The 24,229-nt window shown below is 34.5% G+C and overlaps 2 protein-coding genes across 2 annotated transcripts in view; one reads left to right on the plus strand and one right to left on the minus strand.

The window, feature by feature from the left end:
• Positions 1 to 13,724, minus strand: part of LOC134542362 (peroxisomal multifunctional enzyme type 2) — a 39,880-nt gene extending 26,156 nt beyond the window's left edge. The window contains exons 1-5 of the mRNA XM_063386534.1: positions 13,603 to 13,724; positions 13,316 to 13,397; positions 5,354 to 5,491; positions 4,251 to 4,403; positions 307 to 451 (exon numbers count right to left, since the gene is read on the minus strand). Coding sequence (XP_063242604.1) covers positions 307 to 451; positions 4,251 to 4,403; positions 5,354 to 5,491; positions 13,316 to 13,397; positions 13,603 to 13,641 — 557 coding nt within the window. The 5' untranslated portion in view covers positions 13,642 to 13,724. The remainder of the gene's footprint in view (positions 1 to 306; positions 452 to 4,250; positions 4,404 to 5,353; positions 5,492 to 13,315; positions 13,398 to 13,602) is intronic.
• A 260-nt stretch (positions 13,725 to 13,984) lies between these two features.
• Positions 13,985 to 24,229, plus strand: part of LOC134542363 (BOS complex subunit NCLN) — a 39,346-nt gene continuing 29,101 nt past the window's right edge. The window contains exons 1-4 of the mRNA XM_063386535.1: positions 13,985 to 14,383; positions 17,536 to 17,723; positions 20,570 to 20,717; positions 23,341 to 23,435. Of these exons, the coding sequence (XP_063242605.1) occupies positions 14,212 to 14,383; positions 17,536 to 17,723; positions 20,570 to 20,717; positions 23,341 to 23,435 (603 nt within the window). The 5' untranslated portion in view covers positions 13,985 to 14,211. The remainder of the gene's footprint in view (positions 14,384 to 17,535; positions 17,724 to 20,569; positions 20,718 to 23,340; positions 23,436 to 24,229) is intronic.

Below are 24,229 nucleotides of genomic sequence, written 5' to 3' on the forward strand. Positions count from 1 at the left end.
TATTTCTTTGTTAAAAAATTCTCGGCAGGCTGTGCAAAATGGCTCCCAGTCAGAAATCACTGAATTAAACCTTTACAAATTTGCATTACCTTCAGCAGCATGGGAGGCCACGGCAGTTGAGTGATCGGACCACTTGCCTCCCATTAAGGCATCTCATTTCGATTCCTGGCTGTATCAACCCCGGATTTTTCGCACAAGGGTTTTCTCGGGCCGTTAATCAACTATTCAAATATTAAGGGCCTGGATTTAAGACCATTACGTTTACGTGGCACTTTTGAAGTTGTTATCACGTGTAAGGAGCATCACCTGTAGTTAGCTTGACCAAAGTTTCCATGCAGGCCAGACGTTGAAGATGTCACAATGATCCTGCCATACCCCTGCTTCCGGAAGTGTGGCCATGCAGCTTGCGTGGTTTTAAAAGTGCCCTTCACGTGAACACGGAAGACCAGATCTAGTAAAATAAACATATTTGAAATTACAATCATTCCGTTATAGTAACAAATGGTATCACACCATTCCACCATAAGTTTATTTGTAACAGAATTCAATAAAAAATTGCAATGAATACAGTTCAATGGAAATACAACTAAGCACAAAAGTCTGCAAGACTTAAACTAAATACAGTAGAACCCTGTTATAATGTTCCTGCATATAACGTTTTCCTGCTTATAATGTCATATTTTTAAAATCCCAATATTTCCCCCATAAGGACAATGTATTTATTTCCTGCATATAACATTCATAAATAGTGTAATTTCCTGCTTATAATGTTTGCTTTCTAACATTCAATAAATGGGGAATAAATGTTTTAAAACCAAATTATTCCAACACTTACGATAAAAAGTTTCCTTTGTGTATGTTTATGTTTACAATCACTGCCATACAATACATGAAGTTTGTTAAAATACAATTTTATGCAATATACTGAAGGTACACAATGTTCATAGTTACGTGTCAGTTGGCACCCTTAGTCAACTCTTCTCTTCCTTGCCATTCCAGTGGGTAGTCAGATGCACGTACATAGTCCTACGATATTTAAGTTGCCAACAGTGGCGAGGCGTGAGGTTTACATGAGGGGAAGCAATAACTCCGTTCACACCAAAACATGATGAGGTTGGGAAGGGGGGGGGGGGGGGGGGGGTCTGGGGGCCCTCCGCCGGGAAAATATGGATTTCAAGGTACAAAATGGTGCTATTTAAGTAGTTTTCTTAACTGAACATTGACTATTTCACAGGTAGAAAAATTGACATTTTTTTTAAATACATTATTTTTGAAAAATAATGATTGACTTACATTATTCTGATAGTAAAATACCTACTCTACATTACTTATATACTAAGTGGGAGTGTAGTATCATTGTACGCCCACAAATCCCCCACGCACTGCCAGCCAACAGCCCGCGGGAGATATGCGCGCGCCCCGAGAGACGACCGCCGACTGAAACGCGACATCGCCACCTGCCGTGCCGAACTGTACCGGACATAGCCGAAGCAGTCGGCGGAAGAATTCCACCGTCTGCTTCGGCCATGTTCGCTCCAGTTCGGCAAGAAAGCGTTACCTTCGTAGCTTCTACCACGTATTTTTCCAGCCAATCCCCTCCCTGAACCTTTGTACCATGGCACCCCCCTTCCGAAAGGAAACTACTGCGGCAGCCTTCCTGCTGAAAGCGGACCTACCAGCGCTTCTAAACCTAGCAACGCTTCTAAACCAGCATGTTTTTGTGTCAACGAGTTCTTTTTTTATAGCGCACAGCGCACAGTATTGGGTCCCAAGAAGATAGTGTAAAAAATACATACACCTAACTGCAAGAGCCAAAGTAAAATACTATTCTGAATAAAATATTTATTTAAAAAATACAATGTCTGGAAACTGCCTGGGCAAGCACTGCTTGCCTTGCTTGCCCTGACGAGACGCCACTGGTTGCCAACCATTCAGCGAGGGCATAACTAAAAGTGTTTTCTATTGCTTACAAATAATTTTTTTTTTTTCATTCATACATAGGAATCCCAAAATTTAAACATTTTCAGGTGGCGAAGGAGTAGACGTTCTCACTCTTAATGTTGTCATCATGAATCGTGAGACAATTTTACAAAAAATGTGGCAGTGTATCTTTAAAGACAAACAAAATTTAACCAGGGAACAAGACGAAGTTGAAAAATTGTTGGCTTGTTTCAGAAAATTCATATATCAAGTATACTATCTTTGGTTTTAACATTAAAGTTGTTTACATAGCTTGGTGAGTCCATTGGTACAAAGCTCGAACATTGTTAAGAGCTAAATTGAGATTTCCTGCTTATAATGCTTTTTTCTTGTGCTCCCTTGAAAAACATTATAACAGGGTTCTACTGTACTAAATACTTCCACATCAAAGCGTTAAAAACATTGGTATGCTACAAATTGGTCAGAAATCATATATGTTTAAGTCACTATAGTTATTGTCATACACATTAACTATAATTTATAAAATTAAAATTTTTATAATGTAATTATTATATGTAATCAGAAACAGTAAAATAATAATATTTTTTATAAGCAGTACGCATAAATGACTATGAAAGACTTTGCAATGAAAAATAAAAGCTGTTATTTGAAAACGTGCATTAAAAAAAGCATTCAAACCTTACGTCAGTAGCCCGGTTGTTTCTCTAACCAGGGGAGATGGATGATATTAGTCATTATTAGGAAGTCAAGGCTCACATAAAAAAAACTGCACATTTAACATTATTTCAAAATAAAACCAAAATAAACACAATTAAATTACAAAGACCAAATAATTTTTTTCAAATTGTATTTAACATTAAGCTAAGGCTTACTCAAAACTTACATTAATACATACATATTCCTTTTTATTTCAACACTAAAACTAAAACCCAATCTCACATAAACAAATATCAGGACAGTTTAAATTGTAAAAAAATACAGCTGCAGTTTGCAACTCTATTGTTTCTGCTGAGGATGTGATCCATAGCTGCAAGTCATTAGGGGAACATATGACCTGCCCTGACCCATTGGTTACTTGTCCCAGCATTTTGAATGTTACAAGGTTCCCTCAAGTGCATACTTGCCAACTTTTGAAATTCCCAATCCGGTAGAAAAATTTGAATTGTTAATTTTAGCATAAATCAAACACAGAAATTTTATTACTCTACAATTAAACATGACAAATAGCTAAATATTGCACACTTTACACTAACTACCAAATTTTAAATTTTTCAGGAAAAAAAAATTGCTTTTAAAGGACCTGAAAAATATGCTTTTTAAATTCATAGTTCACACACATTTTCTAATAGTACTTTACACAATATTTAACCCATCATCAACTGCACTCAATTCATCTGTTCATATCCAGGTGTGTGCTAAAATATATAAAATTATTTACAGCACTTCTGTACTAGCTATTTGTTCTCAAGGGAAATGTTTGAGTGATTCTGCAGTTGCTTTCTTAGCAGGTTATGTTTGACAATGAAATGCGTGAACACTCACACTTCTAATGATGGCTTTATTTACATTTTCAGTTTTCAAAAAATAATCCCTAATTTTCTTGTTTTCTTCTAAACTTTTTGTACTACTATTGTTTTTCGTTGTTTCGCCATGATTTTTAGTGTCTTTATTCCGCCGTGTGCAATGATTGTATAAAAACTTCAAACTGTACAGAAAGCATATGAATTACGTTTATCAGACTTGATAGTGTACGGAAACTCTTACACATCCACAGCTGTATCTCCGGATCTATTTCCGTACACATGCAAACTTTTATTAGTTTTTAAGTGTTTTTCATACCCTTGAAATTAAGGAAGTACATAGGTAAGTAGTTTGCTTCTGACACTCCAAAGAAAATTTTATATTCATCACTATGATGCTATGAATAATCAAAGAACATCAGAACATGAGTGAAAGATCGTATTTTGTCGTACAAAGGCAGACGTGAATCTCCATACTCAACAAACAATTTCCATAAGAGTAAAGGACATTTCTGTACCTCTGAAAATAATGGGACCCTCTATTCTGATGGAGGAGTAACATCGAAAGTCTTTCTCTGCATTTTAAGTGTAACTTTAACTTTTGGTTCTAAAAAAGGTTACACTTTTTGAATGTAAGTAGTAGCTCATAAAAAAAATCTAGTTTTGTAAACGGTTAATCATCGCCTACAACAAAACATAAATGCTCACCACAAGTAGTATATGTTTTGCTAATAAGTACACTTTACAGTATGAACTGGGATGAAACCAAATAACCAAATGTTTACTTACCCCAATCTGTTTCACTGATTTTTGGAAACGATTTGTCCCGTAAAATACCAGCATTATTGACCACAACATCAATTCTCCCAAAGTTATCTAGTGCAGTTTGGATAATCTTTTCGCCATCTTCCACAGAATTATAATCCGCAACAGCTTTACCACCTTCACAAAAGAAAAAAAAGAAAGATAAGAACACCACAAATGTTTCAGCAAGGGTATGAACATTAGCTAACTTAAATCCCCATTAATTTTTTTTGGCTAAGGGGAGGGGGGAGGGGGATAAAAATTGTACACTAAACAACAGGATAAAAAGGTGTAGTACCTCTGCTAGGCAAAAATAAATTAAAGCACCTTATACTTAGGTCTACCAGTTACTTCAAGTGCTAGCTAGAGAGAAAAATTAATTTTATGCACCATCTTAGTTTCATTTTACTAATATCCACTTAAACCTCAATCTGCACAACATTCAAAACCGAGTTATCATGACTGAATTTAAAATAGCCTGAGTAAAGTTTCTTCTGATGAAAATCTATAAATAACATTTTTGTTTTCAAAACATTTGTCTCTAATACTTATTTTAAATATTATCATGATCTGTTGGTGCTTTATTTTAAACTAGCTCCAGTACCCGGCACTGCCCGGACTGAACACAGGGTGATATAGTGTCCGCGAGTTAAAGCAAAATAAAAGGCGCTGTATGACAGTGTGGTGGACAAAGAGAAATTACATACAATTGCTGTTTGTATTCCTATGATATGAGTATGACCTATGATTTATTTTTACCAATAACGATCAGTCGAGCGGTTTAGAAGTTGATGCGTTGCAGTGCCATCTAGTGGCGAGTTATAGCAAAATAGATATTGCGAAAATTATTCTCTAAGCTCAAATATATATATATGTATAACAATTTTCACAGTGATCGGTTGAACAGTGTCGTGAGTTAATCAATGTCTTACGTACATCCTGGAGTAATTTGACGGTTTTTATCTGCTTCGTCAAAAATTGAAAGATGAAAATACAGACCGAGTATTAGTATGGAAACTGTCTATAAAGATTGATCTCAGTCCACTGATCAACTCGACCATGGAACGATTCTCTCTCTCCTCCCCTACCTTTGGCTCGTATTTCCTGGACTACGGTGTCTGCAGCTTTGGTGCTGCTCCCGTCCCCGTGGCGGCTGCCCCCGAGATCGTTCACCACAACTGATGCCCCTCGCCCGCCGAACAGCAGAGCATACGCACGTCCCAGACCTGCAGGTAAAAGACAAACCAGCGCTGTACTAATACTGTGGTTACGTGTAACGCACAATGCACCTTCCTAGTTGGAGTGCTGAAGTACTCAGTCATGGACCCAGCTTCGAAAAGGGGGAAAAAAAAAGGGGGGGGGGGATGACCGGAAAGTTTTGGGTGCTACGGAGAGTACAAAATTTTGAACACATTTCTGATATCCTTAAATGTCACTGTCCAAACTATAGAGTAAATTAATTTCTGTTATTTCTACAGTTTTTTTAAGTTCTAGAGGAGTACAAGGAGGGGAAAAAGAGGGTGACCCCTCCCTCCACTGAAATAACATGTTCTCTAGGCCAGGTGTCTTCGCAGTGATACTACTTTACACTTAACTTCTTAAGGCCTGTTTCAGCATGGATCTAGGACGTGCAGTGGTAACACACTGACCTCATATCTAATGGAATCACGTGACTTTAATGACATTTCTGTACAGAAATCAAAAGAAAATCTCACTTTGCCTCATAAATACACTACACCTGTTTGTTTTACAGACCAAGGCATCATCTTTCATCCTTAATTTCCAAAGCCTATTTTAGGTATTAGTTCAGTGCAGTGCTGCACTTTGCATGGTGTCTGGAATAGCCACCAGAGAAAAGAGGGTTCAGGGCCCTCCCCCAAAAAATTTGACCATAAGCCCTTTAAAATGTTTTAAAGCCAACCAGGAACTTAAATCCCAGCAACCTAAAAGAAATGTTGATGTTAATTCTTAACAAGTTATACTTGGTTTAACAAATGCTAGCTATGAAATTTCTTGAACATTATAATTTTTCGTAGATACCTGAAATCACTCCAATCAAAAGCTATGATGGTCCCTCACTATAGACCATGGATGATTCCTTTCTTAATATCGCTAGTTTTTTTGGAATCGCCTACGACTTCACTGTCAACAAGACAAATTTCTTAATTAAAAATAAATAAATAATTAGCACTGTAAGTTGTGGCTCACTGAACCAGGGGCAGCTCCAGAGCTACCAATCCGGAAAACGACCAGGGGCCCCAACCTCTAGCGGCGCCTCGCACCAACACTCTTCATTTTCATTTCCCTGGTTTGCTTATTTATCTGTGAAAATATGGACATTAATGGGGAAAGGAAGAATTACATTTTTATTAGAATGTAAATTAAATTGCTGTTCAATAACTTTTGATTTCAATTGAGTTTACTTGATTTAGTATTGAAAATAAACTTTCAAAGATTTTATTTCACCCTTTAATGATGCAACTTAACCTAAATTTCATTCTTAGCATTTAAAACTAACTTAAATATTACTAATATAAGAAATACTATTCAAATTTCAAAAGATAGATTAGCAAAACCATTGTTGAAATTAAATTTTTTTTGGTTGTCTTAAAAAACATTGGTTTTAAGCGTTCATTTTTTAATATTTCTAGGGGCGGGTCTCCGAAACCTTTTCTGTGCTAGTCATTTCATAAGACACCTCTCCAAAATATCAGGGCCCTGCGGAAGTACATAGCCCAGGGCCCAGCATGTCTAGTGCCGCCACTGCCTTGAACTAATATCCAGAGTAGGCTTGAGATGAAAGATGATGCCTTGGTCTGTACGACAATCAGATGTAGCTAAAGACAAGGTTTCATGGTTTTATTTTCAAGCCAATTTAGTTTTCAAAACGAGTGATTTTAGTGTTATTGTTATTATTTTTTTAATATATATTTTTTTATATATAGTATACTACCGAAGAAAAATAATACTTAAAATCTTACATTTCTCCAAAATAGCATCTTCTGAATGATACTAGAACTTTTTCAATATAAAGATTTGTAATAAGCATATGTACCTTTTCTGAACAAATAAAAAAAAAAAATGTTTTTGTTTAGTATTTCTGTGTTTGAAAAATATTTTAAGGTGGTAATGTAAAAATTAGTAAATAACAACAGTTACAAGATTTTATAAAGTAAACTTTTTGAAATCTTTTTACTCGGAATAAACAAAACATATCACGTAATACTAAATTCTGTTTGATTCTTGTACTTGAACGTGTCTTGTAACACGTTTCCTAATCAATGGAAACCTAATTAACATAAATTATAATTTCACCTTACTCATGCTACAACAATAGATGACGCCATGGGAAAAAAATTCTACTACCAACAGCCTACAATGTTCACTACATAGAAAACAGATAGTATAAAATGGAAATTTAATAGCTTCTTCAGTGACAGAATTTACAGAGCTCCTGGTGGATAAGCACAGAACTAAAGTAAAAAAAAACACAATTTCAGCCTTTTTTTGGTACTCATTCCTTACCAAGTTATAAGTTTTAATTCCTTTAAAATATGGTTTCTCATCATGATGTATTTAGGGTCTCAAGAGCAGATTACATTAAAGTCAGTTAAGAACACATTATTAAAATGAGGTTTCTCCTTTAAATGATGTAAAGTATGTACACATTTTAAATGGCATTTTAAGAACATTGATTTTTGCTAACCACAGGCCTTTTCAACTACTTTTTACAGTTTAACATCTAAACACAGAAAATAAGACAGTTAAACACTACATACAACAAGGATATTGACAAAAGAATCCTTCTTGGCCTATTGAAATCATGATTGAAAAACAGAGTTTCTAAACTTGAATACGTAGTCACTACATACACAGGGTGAAGCATTTATGTACATGTATATATACTTTACAGTAATTTAATTACGTTATCATACGTCTGACAGAAAAAAATTCTCAATTTAAGCACATCTTACTGTAGATAAATAAAAACATTAGTTCAAACCCCAACCCTTGCCTGCTATACAGGAAGCTCCTTAAATCCTGTGTGAACACTTGGTTACTGATTCACTTTATGTCTACGTTAGACCTAACAGGTGTATTAATACTATTGTGATAAACATATCAAGTAGTTCACAAATAGATAAGCACCATTCATAAGTTAGAGAACTTTGCAGTACATACTTATAATCATTAGTTAATATTTCATTATTAATAGTTTTTATATGATCTGGAAACCTGTAAAGTTAAATGCCTTTTTTGCTGTTTTTACACAGTAGGGTTTCTAACAAGCCACAATTGTGCCCGGCTAAGATAATGACTGTTTCCTCCACGAACAAAAACACTTTAAGAATCTCTTGACAACTGTTGAAGGTAGTGGGCGGGGGTTAAAATATAATTCTGTCGATTATGATATTATGTGTAACTTTTTATAGTTGAATTTCCATAAAAGAGTTTGAAGTAGAGCTTACAATTTATTCTTTTTATGATAAAAACACTACAGGACCTTCACAAGATCGTGAACAAACACACTTGCTCAGTTTCCCCGATCATTATTTCCATTCATGTGCCATCACGAAATAAGGTCCCTAGTGACTCCGTTGTCTAAGCATGAGGATACCATGTAAATAAATTCCGGTGGACCAGTGGACCACCAGGATCTATTCCGCACGTCTGGGGCCTAGAAATTCTACTTAAACGTCCTATAGTTTATAATTACATTCTGAATAACAACCCAATCTCAAAAACTTTCACTATAAAAGACCTTGGTGTCTTTCTAGATTCAAAATTGTTTTTCCATAAACAAATCGACTACTTAAATTCCATTTCAAGAAGAACATTTGCTATTATAAAATATATCACTCATTATGCTACCAATTTCGATTCCATTCTTTCTCTTTACTTGGCATTAATTTGATCTAAATTAGAATACTGTTCAACCATCTGGAATGACATTGGGTCGACTGATATTGAGAAACTAGAAAATTTACAAAACAAATTGTCTCAACTAATAATTCAAAGAGGTTTTCCGCATCCCAATCTAATTCCTCTAGCAGACCGTAGAGCCTATTTGGACTATCTTTTTGTTCAAAATATTTATAACTAAAAAATTAAATGTAGCTATATGCTTGAGAACACCGGATTGAGAATCCCCCAATTCAATTCTTGCCTCTTTTCTAGTTTATGTACTATTTACAACAATAATGATCTTATTTATAGACTCATTACAAACTATAATAGACGCAACACCAAGTAAAATTCCATCCTTCAACAGTCGCCATCATCTATTGTTTTGAAGAAAGAAAGATAAAAGATTAAAAAAAACCTTAAATACTTTAATAAATTCTGTTTATTGGCTTTTTAATTTTGAGCAGAGCTATGTTTTGCTTATCTGTTTGTAATTTAGTATTTGTGTTTTGTTCTTATTGTCTCATTCAGAGTGTGAGTTTTAACATCCTTGTTTATGTGTTTGTATTCTTCTGTCTTTCGTTGTGTTGTGACGCCTTAATGTGTGCGGTGCTGACGGGTTATGTCGCATCTACTTGCGAGTGGTGGCTACCCGCACGGATTGTTCTCCTTGCGGGTGGAGCCCACCTTGCGTAGTGCAGACATGCTTGCTGTGCCTTGACACGGGCAAGGACTGCTTTCTCTTGTGTATTTGTGTTTGTGTATGTTCGTGCCCACCTCAAAAGTTGCAAAACTGTTGGTGGGCATGCCACAAATTTAATAAATAAATAAATAAATTGGAAAAAAAAAAACACCTGTTGGAAGCTTAATTGCAGCACAGTCCCCACAGCCAAATGTGTCCGTCCTTACAATCTCATAATATCACTTTATGAGCCGCCACCCATGCACTTCCTCTCGGCACAGAACTTGTACAACGACTGACGAAATTCAGCACATCACCCAGCTTTCAGAATAATCCACTTAGCGGAGGACTTCGCCGAAATACTGCTTTACTATTGGCCACACATACTGTTCTTACTGCTACTATTCAGTGATTTCCCGATCAGCGAGCTTTTACCCCATTCTGTCACATGGCTTTCACTCCTCTGTCTCTTTCTAAACTGATACAAAATTCTGGGATTCCCTAGTCCTCTCTTACACAGAATGTGATAAATTTTCATCTATCATTTCGGTGCCACTGAGTTGCAGCATGTCTGTCTGTCTGTCTTTATTCTTTTTCCACAGTACTCTCTTATGTGCTAGACATGTCCAACCACACCATGAATCATATATAAGTAATCAAATTTATATTTTAAAAATAATATTTAAAGAAAATAAAATACTGAAATTCAAAACTTACATTAACAATAACCTAGCCAGCCAAGTGAAAGCCAGTAAATAATAGTATTGAGGTTTTCAAAATAAAATAATTAAATATCAAATTGAATTATAAGAATTTTAGTAATATTAAAATACAAGTGATAAAAACTAGGTCATTATGCCCTTGAAGCTATCTAATCTGCTGATCTACTGCAGTAGGTACTTAGAAATCATAATAGTTATTCCTTTAACAAATACCTGTAAAAGCTGGGGAGGGTAGGGTGTTGCAACATTACAGGTTACATGGTACTGCTAGTATACTCTGTATCATTTCTCTCTGTTTCTGTGTGAATAATTTAAGTTCGAGAAAATAAAGAGAAGTAAGAATTTAAAATTTTTTAAGGCTAGGAGCTATCGCTAATGCAAGATTTAACTATGAAAAACAATTTATTTTTATAGTTTTTTTTTGAGTATAAAATTTCCTCTACTCTGATTCTTACCCCTAAGTTACACTTACATAAGTTTCAACAGAATTTATCTTGCATGTAATATTAAAATTAACGAAAAGTGTTACTGCCCTTAATAACTTCTGAATCAGGTCAGCACAAATATAGTAAGTGATTTTTAAGATCATAAAAAATAATTACAAAAAAAAAAAGATTTACAGCTGTGATGTCAAAACTAAAGCCCAGTCTTTCCAATAAGTCAATAAATTTTAATTATGACTAAAATAAAATTTATAAGGTGTAGAAGTATTTTTAATAGTAGTTTTAAATCGTAAAACATTCTGTGTTATTTACATTTCAATGACACCGTTGTTTATATTGCACATCAGTAAAATATAGTACTAAAGTATCGCTAACTGAACATTCATAGTTTTTAATCACTAACACAGCAATAACCATACCATAAAGCAGATGAAAATATTTATTATGATTGGCAAAAGTTTACTTTACAAAATTTAGGTGAAAGTTTTGTTTAGAAGAGATTCTAAATACGAATGGTGAATCAACATCGTCATTAATGCATGGCACTGCATGCACAAACAATTATACTTTAAATAACTGCACTTGGCCTATAAAATTAAACCTGTTAGTCCATAGTAACCCAAAATAAGTGTTCCTGTGACAAGGAAACAAATTCAAACTTCAAGGTTAATGATCACTCTCTTTGCTGCTATCAGTAAGATAGCAAACACTGACTGAAGTTCAACAGCAAATAATCCAGTGATAAACAAGGTTGAACACGCATGATAAACAATGTTCTTACGTTAGTCATGGCTTAACAAAACCAAAAACATTAAACATTTAGAGCAAGTAGTGTACTGTCAAAAAATCTATTTTCAGCAGTGCAATAGAAAATGGGATGAAAAATAACCAAAGGAACAAAAATTAAGTGCAAAAAAAACAGGGGACATTTTTACGTTCATTTTGAACAACATGGAACATGTAGTAACAATTTATTATTTTATTAAATTTTAGCTTTTCTCAAGAAACACAACCATGAGGTGAAATTAAGAAATTAGCTATATATTCTACAATTTAAAATCATTGTACATTGATTCTTACTCCAGATATACGAGCTGTGCACTGAAGTAGCTGATACACTGAATTTTGCAGTCTTTCCAAGCAGTGGCGGATCCACGATTTTGGTTTGGGAGGGACTTGACCCAGCTGAGGCTAGGCTTTATCAAGGCAAACACTAAGACAATAGTGGACCCAGATGCTTTTTGAGGGGGCTTGAGCCCCTTAGCCCCCCCTCTAGATCCGCTACTGTTTCCAAGGAAAGATATGGCTGGTGTTTCATGTATCCCTGTTTAACCCTGGATCCTCATGGCATGATCCTGTTGGCTTGATCCTGTGGTACATGATGCCTGCTGTTTTAGTTCAGTATGTCGGAAGATCCTGCACATTTAAGAAATTATGAAATAAGAAATAATTATGATTACAGGTTGAAAAAAAAAAATCCTTTTTATTCGACTTACGATCATAATTAATTATTATATGACAAAATTCTTTTTGATGTACAGGTCTTCCAAAGTACTGAAATAAAACAGCAAGCAACATGTAGGTACCATAGGTTCAAGTCAACATGCTCAAGCCTTCAGGATCCAAAGATAAACTTCAATATACAAAATGACTGATTTAGCATATTTATAATTCCCCATAGTTGGCTACAGTTGTGCTAGACAAAGAAATTCATGATTGTGGTTAAACAATTAATGGCAACGGCAGTGTGAAAAAACAGGTATTGTAATGTGAGCTTTAAACTATTATCTTACACAAATCAGTACAAATTAAGAGACCATCTTTTCAGGGTAGATTTATGGACATATGTAGTGTGTGAAAACAATATTTTCCTATTATTTTCTTTCAGTTCTAAAAAGCCGCGATATCCAAGTATTACTGTGAGGAGGAGGAGGGTGGAAAGGTTAGTCAGATTGTATAAGATGATAAAGGGAGAGGGTGGAGAGGGGGTTGAGGGCAGCTGGGTCTAGATAAAAATATAGGTAAGTATAACAGGCGGTGAGATTACGTGTGGATCCTCCAAAGGGAATTGAGGCGAAAGGAAAGGGGTAGGAACAGTTTCCTTGGGAGGACAGGAAAGGAGTGAAATGGGCTGGATGAAGAGATGCTACAGGTGAAAGATGCAAAGGGGTCTGAGGAGGAAACTAAAGAGAAGGGGGAAGTGAGTGAAAAGGGAAGACTCCTTGTCACCGGATGAAAGCCCAATTGTGAGCGATAAAATCAATTAAATTCAATAAATTCATTGTTTAGTCAACTTACCTGCTCCTGCACCTGTCACCACCACGACACGTCCATCAAACCTCAGATCACTCATTTTACGACAGTACGTGAACTTCTGTACCTGTAAAGTACCAAATCATGTACTTACATTAAAAATGAAACTCAGAGTCACTTGCACAAACAAAATTGCAAGTCACGAATCAAGCTAAAGATCACAACATTAAAAAAAAATAACATGAATATGTGCACATTAATATCAATGTCATTCAAATAAGTATTTCCAGACAGCAGAGATTATTATTATTTTTTGCTTTAGATAAACTTACTATGTTTATTTTTCTGAAAATATTTTGAATTAAGCGCATAACACCATTCCGAAAAGTTTACTAGTACGACAAACAACAAACAGATCAGCCGTTATAGCGTTGTTATCTTGGTTGTATGTAGATATGCGTCTTTAGGGGCAAAGGTTGAAATTTAAACGGTGCCACCTTGAATTCAAGAAGTTTTTTTTAAATATTTTAATTTTTAACGTTTACTAATCAGGTATTTTCCTTCATAAAGACAAAAAATTTTAGGATTAAAATATTTTAGGAAACATTAAAAGACATACTACTTAATTACAATTATGGCTATTTCTTTTGTACGTAATTCTTTAAAATATGTGAGACCAAGAGATGTCATACTTGTTGGTCCCAACCGACGGCTGCGCCCAATTCCAAACCGCAATCTACGCATGGCACATGTGAGCTGTGACCCAATTTTAAAGTAAACAAAAGTCCTAAGGTTAATTAAGTTCAAACCTTATTGGATAACCGTGTTTAAATGTGGATTAAGTCGTGAATTCGGAAGAACGTATTTTTGTGTTACTAATGTTCGTTAGTCAAACTACGAGTAATTCTTAGTAAAGTACCAAGTACTTATTGGTTGCCGCAATGTGGTCTGAAGCTGATGAATTCATGGAACTGTTTAGAGGATATTTACCGTATTACTTATTGATAATGTTACCTCTGTTTATTATAATTGCTCCCGTTTGTCCGGTAGGAGCGGCGCATGACTTTCAAGTTTTTAGAATGCAACAGTTTGATTTACATGGTGTTCCTCATGGTAAACTTCATGGTTTTGTATTGTAGCCATAATCTAGATTAGTGTCATAGGTATGGTTAAAATAGTTTTAAAATTAAGAGTGAATGTTCTACAGTTAAATTATTTACGTAACCTAGTTCCCATCAGCCATATAAAGAGCCGATTGATTTTTTAGAAATTGAATTCAACTTCCTTTGATAAAAACATTTTTTAACATTTACCGAATTATTTGGTTCTATTGGGAACAAAATTGACAAATTTGCACCCATTTCAATTATAAAAAGAGCAAAAATGCTGAAGGCATGCCTGCAAACCTGCTTCATTTTCTCTCCTGTTGTAAATAGTTGAATCTAAAAACTACAGGGAACCACTGCTAACTTATTTTTGTAACTGTTCCTTATTACGTATTCAAGTTAATCCCTTCATCCTGATGGTATAATAGTGTATATATTAATCCTGTGGCAAATTATGCTGGCCGTTTTAATTTAGTACGTATAATAGTGTATATATTGATCCTGTGACACATGATGCTTGCCGTTTTAATTTAGTATGTAGAAACATTCTGGCTAAACAAAAACACAAACATCGCAATACAAACAAATTATCTCAGGTCTTGTATAAAATTTTTCTTATGTAGGTATTCAACTTAGGATCATAATTAATTAGTACATCACAAGATTTTGTTATTTCCAGGGTCTTTGAACGTACTATATTTCAACAGCAAACATCATGTACCACAGGATCAATATATGCAGATAGGATCATGCCATCAGATCAAGTGTAAACTTAGATAGGTGGAATGAATCTTTTACCCTAAAGTTTATTAACCCTAAATAATAATAAAATTTTATTGAAAATTTTTAAAAATATTTTTTTTTTCTTTAACTGTAACTAGTTCATATCATTAGTAGAGACCGGAAAAATTCACGGATTCAATGCCCTTCATGATAAACTCCAATATCATCTACACACTGGGGCAAATGCCAACTGTCCATTGGCTGCTGACTTGTGAGTCGTCTCGACTGGGTGGCCTGTGATTCAACACGTCAATGAGTGAGGGTCTCTTATGGTATTCAAGTCTATCCCTTGAACCTGCTGGCATGATGCTGTAGTTATTGGTCTTGTGGTACATGAAGCTTGCTGTTTTAGTTTAGTACTTACATCGGAAGATCTTTGACACAACAAAAAGTTGAATAAGTATCACTTTACAAGAAGTTATGTCAGGTTTTGTAGAATTTTCTATTTTATTTTATTTAGCAATCATAAGTCATTGTCTTGTGTAAGAAAAGAGTTTTTTTTTCCGGATATGTATTTCAAAATTTTTTGTTTACTAGCCTGATAGTGTGTTCTTAGTTCTTAGTAGTACCCTTGCTCTACTCATGTTCCAGAATTAGAGTATTTAAATATGCAACCAAATTTTAAAAGAGATGTGCAATACCAAAACTGACAAAATAATAAGTTTTACTTTATTAAGAACAAAGTTTTTTTTATGAGGAAGTAAGTTAAATTACTATTTTTTACGACGGAAAACAAATATCGTTCTCTACAATTTTACTCCATACTGGTGTCTGTATTTTTTCTTAGTCTCATCTTTTAAATGTGTTTAATTTTGTTTTGTTTGTTGCATTGATTAGGTTTATTGTATATAAGTTTGTACAAATATATAAAATAAATGTTGTAAATAACTAACCAAATGGCAAGTAAACAAAATTTAAATTAATCTTTGACATTGGTCACTACCGTATTCTAGACAATTACCTTTTGTATATTTAATAAACATCTATAAGATTGAATGCTATGGTGAGAGTTGTAGGGTCTGAGGCAGTTTAGGTTTTTTGAAGTTTTTGGGGAAGGGGGAAATGAGGTACATAATTGGTTTTTAGGTTTAAAAAATGCCAATAAATGGGCTTTAATCAGAAGTGCATGTGGGGAGGATGGGGGATTTAAACACCCCACCTCCACCCCCTGTAATTCATAACAAAAAATCTATAAAAATCATTCCCACCAACAAAAGGAAATAATTTGGAAGCTAAAAGCAGGCAGTGTGTTTCTAATTCCCCCACTTTTTTTTTCCTTTCCTGAAATGGAATTCTGCATATGCTTCTGACTTGAATGAATTTTTCCCACATTCTGAGTGAACTCAATTGTGAGCGCTGTAAATAAATGTTATTTATTTAAGAGAAATTTCATTAGTACAATGTAATTACTGCCTAACTACCACATACTTTATGTTAAGAATATGCATTAATTGCTCTTTCCATCACTAATATCACAAGTCTAGAAACAGTTTTGGAATTATATGTGCTTTAAATTTAACTTTACATATTTATAAAAGAGCTATATGGAAGACAATACAGGTCTTGGTAACAAAAATAAGTTGGTTCCTTGGAACTTTGAAGTAGAAGATTTTGAGTGACGAACGGCGATAAAGTAAAGGTGTTCTTAAAAACTTATTAATTTTTGATGGTCCAAGAGGGTACGAACCATGACTTTGTTCATGTTTCCTATTCTATCATTTCAGCTCCCATGTTTTGCACTTCTCTTCACTCTCCCTGGTTTGCCTTACCAGTCGTGCCTGTTAAACCACCATCTTTTATTTTACAGTGGTCTCATGCCGTGCAAAAGGGAGCTTATACAACCACGTGTCCATGCTAGGGTGTGGTTTTATTTCAGTTTGTGATTATCTACTAGTACCACAGATCTTTACAGTATTACATACTTTATTTATATATACACACGCACATAAAATATTGTATCCTAGCTTCCTCTTCAAACGTTTATGTATGTAGGTAAGATCTGCAGGAGAAAATTTTGTCCTTCATAGTTAAAATAATTTTTTTGTAACCCAAAATTCAATATAACAACCATTTATAATATGTGTAATAATATTGTATGTCAATTTATTCTTAATTTGGAGGTTTCGGTTCTGAAGCATCAAAGGTACATCTGGCTTACGTGCAAACATAAATACCTACATCCAATTATATCAGGAGTAAGAAACTCAAGGTGTATCAGCAACACAGACACAGTGCTTCACAAGCAATCGAGCCGTGAATTGTTCAACGTTTTGTGTTCTAAGCCATAAATTACGTACAGTGCGTGTAAATTATAAAATTTTGTCAGCATGCGATAGTCTTGATCATTTCAGTGCGTTACCTCTTTTTGCATGGCAGGCTGCCGGAGTGCTGCGGTGAACTTGGAGGCACGTTCTGCCGTTGGATGGGGGACGTCGCGTCATTGTGTGGTTGCGAGACTGGAAGACATCACCTCTGACAAATTCAGAGAAATTCGGAGCAGGGCGGGCGCCTTGCTGATTGTATTGCCGCGAAATTTGTTTGGTCTGTCACAGGAAGAGAAACAGGTGGGACCTAAGTTAAGGGAGTTTGTAATTTGTGGTAGCTGTGATTTATTTTATTTATTTATTTAAATTTTTCCTATCCACCAACAGTGGAGGGCCAAGGTGGTAGACACCATACATAGATACAAACAAATACTTAATAAAAAATAAAAGCAAATACTAATATATTAAACAAATACACAGTAAATGAGGGGGGAAAAGAAAAAAAAAGGACATACAATTTGGAGTGGTATATAAGTATAAAAACTAAGTAATCAACTATTGGACAGATCATTGCTAGTAAAAAAAAATAAAATTAATAACTAGGGTAGACTAAAATATGCTTGTAAGGAACGGACACTATTTCTTTTCTACTATTGGAAAAAAATACTATATATTGTGTTAAAATTACTTACTAATCTGTATAAAATGTCATTGTTTTTACTAATAATACATAATAAAGGATGACTGTGACTATTGAACGTAGGCAGTGGTGTAACCAGGATTTGTGTAAGGGGGGGGGGGTTAAAAAGCATGCCCCCCCCCCCCCCAATAAAGCGGGGGGTCCGGGGGGCCCACCCCCGGAAAAAATTTGGATTTTAAGGTGTAAAATAGTGCTATTTTAGCAGTTTTCGGTACTTAACTTTAAATATTATAATGGTAAAAATATTATTAAATTTTTAATCTAAAAATTGTTTGAGTGATGAAGTAAGAAATTAATTAAAGATATTTTTATCAATCCAAGTGCCTTTTATACGTCCACTCAAAATCATAAATCATGCTCGAAGCTCGACAATACAAAAAAAAAGGAATAAAAAGGGTTGGGTTTCGGCAGAACTGATCTATTCCTGGAAACAATTAGCTTTAGCTTGAAGATTTACATGACACCATGTCGTTTTCTCAATTCTATACACACACAGCGATCCTTACACTTTTGGAAGCCCAGTCAACACCTGCTTATAATTACAGCGCTGGTTAAATACAATAGGTGTAAGATATTTGAAAGCTTGGGACCCGTCACAGCGTCACAACCTTATAGCTTCTGCTCGCGACAGGGGTAGGGGAAGGGAAGGAGAATCGGTAGGGCTCGCTTGTTCTTCCCCTCCAGTGTTGTGGCCCATGATAGCAGTAAGACACCCAGGCTTTTAGCTAACCTTTCAGTAAAGAAAAAAATAATTGGGGCTAAGGGGGGGGGGGTTAGAACCCCTAAAACCTCCCCCTGGCTGCACCCCTGAACGTAGGAACCTTGATGCCATTATTTTCAAACAAATGATTACAATCTTAACTTGTGTTATGTTGCCAATGACAAGCACAGAATGTTTACATTCTGGAAAATGAGGGAAAAGTCAGGGAAGTTGGAATTGGTTAGGAAAAGTCAGTGGTTTTACTTAAAATCCTGGAAAAGTCATGGAAATTCCCCAGTGAATGTAACTTGAGAAAGAAAACTGTCATGCTTCAGTCTTCCATCACCCAGTGTGTGAAAGCATTTTTTTTAGATGGAGTTTTAGTGCATAGTCATACACACTATAAAATGGTGTATGCAAGTTTCTGTTTTAACAATTTAGCCATGGGGATGGTGAAGGCAGGACTTCTTTATTTTGTTCAGATAATTGCAAAATACGTAAATTAATTATAAAAACATTTAGTGGGAAGTTCATCATTTTTGCCATGGAAAGTGAAGGAAAGTACTGGGAAATTTTGTTACAAAATTTTGTGGATACCCTGAGAAAAGTATTTTGATGTTAAAAAACTGTTTTTTTTATATATATTTTCTTACACAGATTTACATAATTTTTTTTCTAAAAAAAAAGTTTTATCGCTGATTTAATGTCTTGTCTCCAATGAGGTGATAAAGTTGGACAAACACAATACAATTCAAGGAAATATGGAAAAAGACATATTGAAAAAACTGTAATTTTACTGACTAGTACAGATACAGGTATGTCACAAAAATGAATGTTTATGTGGACAAAATAGTAATTTCAAGTTGGAGAAACTGTGGGAAGCTCAAGCTGACTGGTAGAAAGCTGGTTAGACGAAAGCCAATAAGGTGCTGTTGTAAGACTTCATGTTCGACGGTGTTTCACGTTTGGACGGAGGCGTGAGAGATGCTTTATGACTGCATATGTGTTAGGTATGGATTGCATTAAAAAATCTATTGAAAATATTGTATGCAGTTTCAAAGGGAATATGTTGTTCATTGTCAAATAAGCCTTAGTGACATATTTGACATGAAATATATTATTTTTCAACCTTTCCTTCTTAAATTTATTTGGCACTAGCTCTTCATGTAGTGTTGATAAATGGTAATAAATTTAATATCCCACTCTCCTCCCCTCATTTAGGTAATGAACAGTTTCCAAAAGTAAATCATACTGTTATTACATGTAAAAAAAAAAATTTTTTTTAGAGTTTTAGAAAACATTTTATTTGTTCTTTACTTTAGTTCTAATCAGGCTAGAACAGTTAAATATTTCTGCTTTTAAGCTCTGTGCAAAATTTGTTGAAAGATAAATTACATATATAATAAAGAAAGTTATTAAAAACAATATTTATAAGGTTATTTATATTATAGAAAGTGTGTTATAAATATTAAAAAAAAATTGGTTTTAAAAATGTTCAAAAATATGTACAATATGTCAAAGGTCAACTGTTGTGATACTTATCCTGAAAGTTTCAATTTAGGGAAAAAATGGGATCAATATAAAAAGTAAATGACTTTACTGTTACACTATGTATACCCTTCTGTATCTTCTTTGGACAGGGTAATATTTCAGTTAATTTTTCTTTGCAAGGGAGTGTTGTTTTAAGATATCTCTGCAGTAGTCCTAGTATTTATGTATGAAAACATTCAACACTTATTTCCCCAGCAAATATGGGAACTTGAAGAAGCGATGCTGTATCAAGAGGTCAGCATCCCGGTGTACTTTGTGGAGTGGGCTTCAACTCTCCAGACGATTGTCAATGATGTGGCCTCCAGCTACATGAAAGATGATCGCTCTACCACTGCAGTTGAGGGTACGTATCTTTTTTACCACGCTTTTTTTTAGCTTCACCTGCATGTATGTATGTATGCATGTATGTATGTATGTATGTATGTATGTATGTATGTATGTATGTATGTATGTATGTATGTATGTATGTATGTATGTACAGTAAACTCCCTATTATTATCCGCGCATGCTACGAAAAAATACAGCACATATATAAATCTGTATTTTATTACACGTGAGCAAATTTGAACTCTACTGACGAGTGTATTGTGTGCAGTATACAGTTAAACGCCACAGGCCTCCTCGGAACTCACGCAGTAGGCTGGCATGCATTGCTTTTTTGTCTCTGTCGCACTTTGTTTCTAGTCGTATGGTTGAGCACTTTTATGTTTACATTACTGAAATGTATTGTATGTTAATTATTCAGTAAAATACTAAAATTTTAGCATCTTAAAATTTTTTACTGTTAATTGTAACTTTTACTATACATAAATGTTTAGATTTTTAATTTCAAATTAATGTTTCCTTTTTTGTTTCCCATCTTCGGCTCTTTCGCGGATTATCCGTGATTTTCAATATCCGTGGTGGCCCTGCCACTTAATTTTGCGGATAATTGGGAGTGTACTGTATGTATGAATGAATGAATGAATGGACTATGTAATAAAATGTTTCCATTCAATTTTTACCCACTTTTTGACGTCCGAATGTGGTGACATTTTGTATACATATAAAGAACCTCTGAAAATACAATATTTTGATAACTTAAGACCTTAATGTTACAAGTGAGTGGGAGGGGAGGGGGGCTAGAGGGTCAAAAAACCACTTATTTCGAGCTGTGGGTATAAACCAGGCTTTTTGTGTATCCATGAGGTCGGGGCATGGTGGAAATTTGGCCTGGGGTCAACTGTTACCCTTGAGTGGGGGAGGGGGATTAAAGAGCCAAAATTTCAAAAATTTTAAAACTAAATCCTTTTTTGATATTGAGTGTTTTCGATCCAAAAGATAATGTTATGGTGGAAAATGTACCCGGGTAAGGAGGGAGGCCTAATGCCCCGAAATTTTGAAAATTTTAAAAGTATTTTCTTTTTGAATTAGAGTTTTTCCAGGTCGGGTTATGGTGGAAAATGTGCCCGGGGTTCGTTAATGGCAATATGGGTTTTATATCTGAAATCATCTGGCCATTCTTCCGGCGTGATCAAATGTATGATACGGACATTCCATCAGTCTATGTTGATTTCGTCACAGATGGTATATATATAATTAAACCAATAGCCATTCAGTTTCCAGTGAAATACAGCTATGGGATTGCTTAAAGGAGAATGTTGCCATTAATACTGAGTTGGGCATCTACCAGGCATAAAATGCAAGGTTACATTGTAGATTATTTAGTTGTTTATTTGGGATTGCGTCTATTTGCTGTTGGACAGGCTTTCCTAGTAGCGTAAAGTCACTGGATGGTCTCCAAGTAGAAGAACTTGATTTCTCTAAGATAACAAGTAAAGTTCCATGTAATGTTGATGCATTAGCTGAAATGACTAGATTACGCAAACATTAATTACTAATATTAAGTTCATTGTAACAAATAAATAATCACTCATATTTATTATTTTTAATTTGTTTCAATTACTCATATTTAATATTTTTATTTTATTTTTAGTCTAAAAAGAATAAAATAAACTAATAATTTAAATAACTTAAAGAAAACATGTTTTTATTATTGAATGACCTAGAAAGTAAAAAATAAAATTTTAATTAAGTTTTTTTGTCCAACAAAGAAACAATGCACCACATATCTGTATAACTAAGAGCGTGGGATGCTCTCTTCTTTCATTTTCTTTATGACTATATCCTAAAATTAGTGAAAGAAGATTTAAGACAAATGATATCGAGCATCCCCTGGGTGTAGATACCAGGTGGCCAGGGGGGCCCGGGCTCCCCTGTAATTAAGAAGCCCCTTACTAAGAGGGAGGGGGGGGGGGGGGGTGGGCTGCTGCCTGCACTTGCAAAAGCATGACTGTGAAACATGTTTGATCTAAAAACTATGTCACGGAAAACTTTACTGTATATTTCTAAGTTTTCTTCTTATTGCATGCATGTAGGCCAAAATATGGGCGGTGTACAGCATACGAGCTCTGCATCCAGACATGACGTGTTGGTTAACCACACGTGCAAAATTATCTGTCCACCCCCCCCCCCCTTCCCCCCCTCCACTATCAGTACTGAAAATTTCCCCGGCCTCCACTTGCGAATCCTACAGATTTGTAACCCCTGAAGCACCCAAATACTAATTTGAAATTCATTATTGTTATTAAGTTCATATATTCATTTTCGTAATGACTATATCCTAAAATTAGTGACAGAAAATCTATTACAAATCATATTGTTATTACTGATAGAAAATTTAAGACAAATGATATCAAGCACCTCACATTTTTAGTTATACAGAGTTGTAGTGCATTATTTGGCTGTTAGACGAAAAAAACTTTAATTGAAAATTAATTTTTTATATTTTAGTTTATTCAATGATAATATATATATATTTTTAAGTTTTTTATAAACTATAAGTTTAATTTCTATTTGTGCTAGTTGTCATTGCATACAATGACCTAGATTTTTATTGATGTTCAACTGTTTGTGTCCCTGTGTAGCATTGGTGCACTCCATTGCTGCAAATGGCTATCAGATTGTCGTGAGCACCAGTCAGCCGTCCCCTAGATCGGATGTTAACATAGCAACCATACAGGTGGGTTTTCATTTGAACTAAAAAATAAAATTTTTTATTTGTTAGAAATTAAAATTATTGCAATGATATTGAAATTAAAACATTTTAGCTTTTACACATTGTGCTTGTTTAGCTTTAAGGGAAACCCAACTTAAGCTTGTCACATTACGAATAAGCAGTAAGTCTTTAAGTCCAGCCACCTTATCTAGGGATGCAAAATGATAAATGTAATTCTAATTGTGTAAAATGTGGTATCACCCTTTAAAGTTCAATCTCACGGGCGTAGTTGATTTTTAAATTTTTTTGTGATTACTTTTATTTAAAGGCTATTTTTAATATTTTCAATAGATACTTCCTTTTGCTTTTGTTGTTTTATCACAAATATTTTTACATATATTCACATAGTTTCATGGTGGGTGTAAAAAGTTGTGCAAGTCTTCATAATCATGTGCTATACATATTACACCCAAGTGCATATCTGTTGAAAATTTTTTGATACAGAACAACAAATTCAAGGGAGATAATAAGTTAAAAATTTTGAAAATAGCTCTTAAACAAAAGTAATGAGGAAAAATAAAAAATAAAAAAATCAACATTGCATGTGAGACCAAGGTCCAAGGCTTTGAAATTGTTTTTCTGTCATGCATAGAGCAACTGTGGGACTTTGAGGAGTGACTTTCTTTCAGCAAAAAATAAAGATAAAGGCAATGTAAGTACGTATGATGCTCTCAAACTTCAAAGCGTCTGTTTTCATAATTAAATTTTTTTAAGATTTATTTTTAACAGTTTATAGGCAAAATGCAAAGTAACATTCT

This window comes from Bacillus rossius (genome assembly GCF_032445375.1).
Source record: "Bacillus rossius redtenbacheri isolate Brsri chromosome 4 unlocalized genomic scaffold, Brsri_v3 Brsri_v3_scf4_2, whole genome shotgun sequence".
Taxonomy (NCBI): Eukaryota; Metazoa; Arthropoda; class Insecta; order Phasmatodea; family Bacillidae; genus Bacillus; species Bacillus rossius.